Source organism: Triticum dicoccoides, chromosome 2B (genome assembly GCF_002162155.2).
Source record: "Triticum dicoccoides isolate Atlit2015 ecotype Zavitan chromosome 2B, WEW_v2.0, whole genome shotgun sequence".
Lineage (NCBI taxonomy): Eukaryota > Viridiplantae > Streptophyta > Magnoliopsida > Poales > Poaceae > Triticum > Triticum dicoccoides.
This window is the reverse complement of record NC_041383.1, coordinates 692,822,535-692,825,149: the sequence shown is the minus strand read 5'-3', so window position 1 is coordinate 692,825,149 and position 2,615 is coordinate 692,822,535. Positions and strand designations below refer to the sequence as shown.

The following is a 2,615-nucleotide window of genomic DNA, read 5'->3' as shown; positions in this document are numbered from 1 at the left end:
TCGGAATGCTTGCATTATAACTGCTAGCCCAATATTGCCTCCCTTCTCTTGCTAGAACCTAGTGAATCGCCAAGTTGAACATTATCATCAAAAATAATAACATCCTTAAATTTTGCCAATATACTACAAAATAACTATCATTGATGTTCCACATTAACACAAGATTGGTGCTACAACCATCACTACCCTTGAAAAATGAAATTAAATCCTAATTCAGATTGATTATATAAGCCCAATCTTAATCGAGGCACATCTTAGTCATAAAGGTTAGTTCAGACTTCAATTGCTATTGAACGCCCATGAGCAAAGGAATTTCCACGCCCGTGCCAAGACTATGGCAATTCCAGCTTACAATTTTCATGGTGAGAACCATCTCATCATCCCCTGGGGGGGTCAAAAACTCTCAATATTTTGCATCACAACGAGAACAGAGCAAAGCTCGAGTGGCTAGCAGAGCATGTCTACGCCTAGCCTGCCTGAGTTCGAAGCATGAGGCTCGCCAGTGGCTATCAATTCTTTAAATGTCGACTAGGGCCCCGAGTTTTTTTTTCTGCACCGCGTCATATAGTACTCCAGAATCGATTAGACATTAATCGTTGCGATATAATCCAATATAAATATATCAGTCAATTTTCCTCCAAAAAATCTCTTTCATTAATTATATACGAATTATACCATGCGGCAATGCTCAATTGTGAACTAAAATATGGATGGGTGGATAGTATTGAATATGGTACTAATGAATTTAGTAGTTGCATCTGTTTTCTATATGAACAATAAAATGGCAAACAAATAAATGGAATGTGGATCAATGCACATAAATCCAGCATGATATTTTGCAAAAATAAAATAAAAAATCCAGCATGATATTGCAGCGGCAGCCCAAGGGTTCTTCCACGATTTGAATTCAGCGCATTCATGTACTAATGCGAGGAGTAAATGACTACTTTTTAAACGGAAACGAATTGAGATCCCGGTTCTTCGATTCGAGTGGATTAAAACGTCAGCCACCCCAAAAAAAATTCCAGCAGTTAATTGGCATTAATAATTTCCCAATGACGTAATTAATATATGATCCTTAATGGCTCTCCCTACCCTCCACGCTCGCTGGCACGTGGGCCCTACGTGTCGGTCGCGCCGGCGGCTTCACGGTATATAAAGGGGCGCCCCACCACGCACTGCCAAACACCCCACCGATCTCTCATCTCGTCTTCTCTCGGCAGAACGACAAACTAAAAACACAGAAAAGAGGAAGCAGAGGACCGCCGAGAAAGGGAAGAGGAGAATGACGGCGGGGAAGGGTAGGGCCGGCGCGGGGAAGGCACCGGAGATGGTGACCATGGATCTGCTCGGCGGGTGGGGCGGCCACGCCGGTGGGGAGGACGAGGTCGTCGACCTGGTCAAGGTGCCCGCCGGCTGGGAGAGACGGCTCGACCTGCTGGTGAGTCTCCCTCCTAGCATTACTGTTTCGATCTGCTCCTCTGTTCTTCCGATCACTAGATGGTTTGTTTGTTTCTTCGTGTGGGTAGTTACACCTGCATGCGTGCATGTTTGGTGTTTAATTAATTCGCTCTTGTGTGGTTCCTGTCCGAGATGAAATTCCGGAGAACTATATAATTTGCTAGGTTAGACTATACCGGCAGATCAAATTCATGTTCTTTGATCGGTCTAACAGCATGATGATCAAAATTTTGTTTCTGTTGCACTGGGGTTACAGAGTTCTTTGTTCATCATACAGATTACTTATAACAAGGTGAAAAAAATATTGTTTTTGTGCAGTCCGGCAAGACGTTCTTGACTCCTCATCGCCACCAGACCGCCCAAGACGGCCGCCAGAACCTCAACCTGCCTCCCACGGCATCCACCGCGGCCGCCGTCACCACCACCTCCTCTGCGTTCTGCACCCTCGACATGGTCCCCTACGCCCTAGAGCGCGCCGCTGCCGCGCGGTCCGCCACCTCGCCGGACACGTCGTCCTCCTCGTTGGCGTCCGCCTCATCCTCGTCCTCGTCGCTGGGAAAGCGCAGCCGCTCGCCGCCTTCAAGCACGGCGTCGCCCGCTGCGAACCCGGCCATGAGCGCGTGTGCGTGCCCGTCCTGCTTCACGTACGTGCTCATCGCCGAGGCCGACCCCTGGTGCCCGCGGTGCGCATCGAAGGTGCCGCTGCTGCCTAGTAAGCCCACTGCCCACAGCAGCGGGAAGAAGCCCAGGATTGACCTGAATGCTGACGCCGATGAGACCGAGTGAACAAGAAAAGATGAAAGACAAATGATTTATTTTCTTTTTGGTAAAGTTTTTCAGGGGAAGACTTGTGAGGTCTCACTTTAGCTAAGATCAATGAGACCGATTTTAAAATATACATGTTTAAACATTCTCAAACTTTTTGTAGACATACATCAATGTTTGATGTTCAACCTCAAAAAAATTCAGCTCATAATTCGACTTCCATTAATAGAAAAAAAGACAAAATCTCATGTGAATAGTGTCAAAGTACTATTCACCAAAGCTGCCACTATTCACATTCAAATTTATCTTTTTTGAATCTCAAAATGCACATCGAGTTTTGAACTGATTTTTTCCGGAGTTGTAGACATACCTCACATGAATGTTGTCAA

General features: G+C 46.1%; 1 protein-coding gene across 1 annotated transcript; it reads left to right on the top strand.

Annotated features, from left to right (window-relative positions):
* The first annotated feature begins 1,206 nt into the window (after positions 1-1,206).
* LOC119368350 lies at positions 1,207-2,308 on the top strand. Its single transcript, XM_037633637.1, has 2 exons — positions 1,207-1,441; positions 1,780-2,308. Exons 1-2 carry the CDS (start codon positions 1,286-1,288, stop codon positions 2,245-2,247), a joined length of 624 nt encoding a protein of 207 aa, XP_037489534.1. The 5' UTR covers positions 1,207-1,285; the 3' UTR covers positions 2,248-2,308.
* Positions 2,309-2,615: the final 307 nt, after the last annotated feature.

Bases quoted from the DNA above. Each gene is read 5' to 3' on its own strand.
- LOC119368350 (XM_037633637.1), top strand. From the start codon at position 1,286: ATGACGGCGGGGAAGGGTAGGGCCGGCGCGGGGAAGGCACCGGAGATG. The intron at 1,442-1,779 runs GTGAGTCTCCCT...GTTTTTGTGCAG, and splicing joins AGAGACGGCTCGACCTGCTG to TCCGGCAAGACGTTCTTGAC.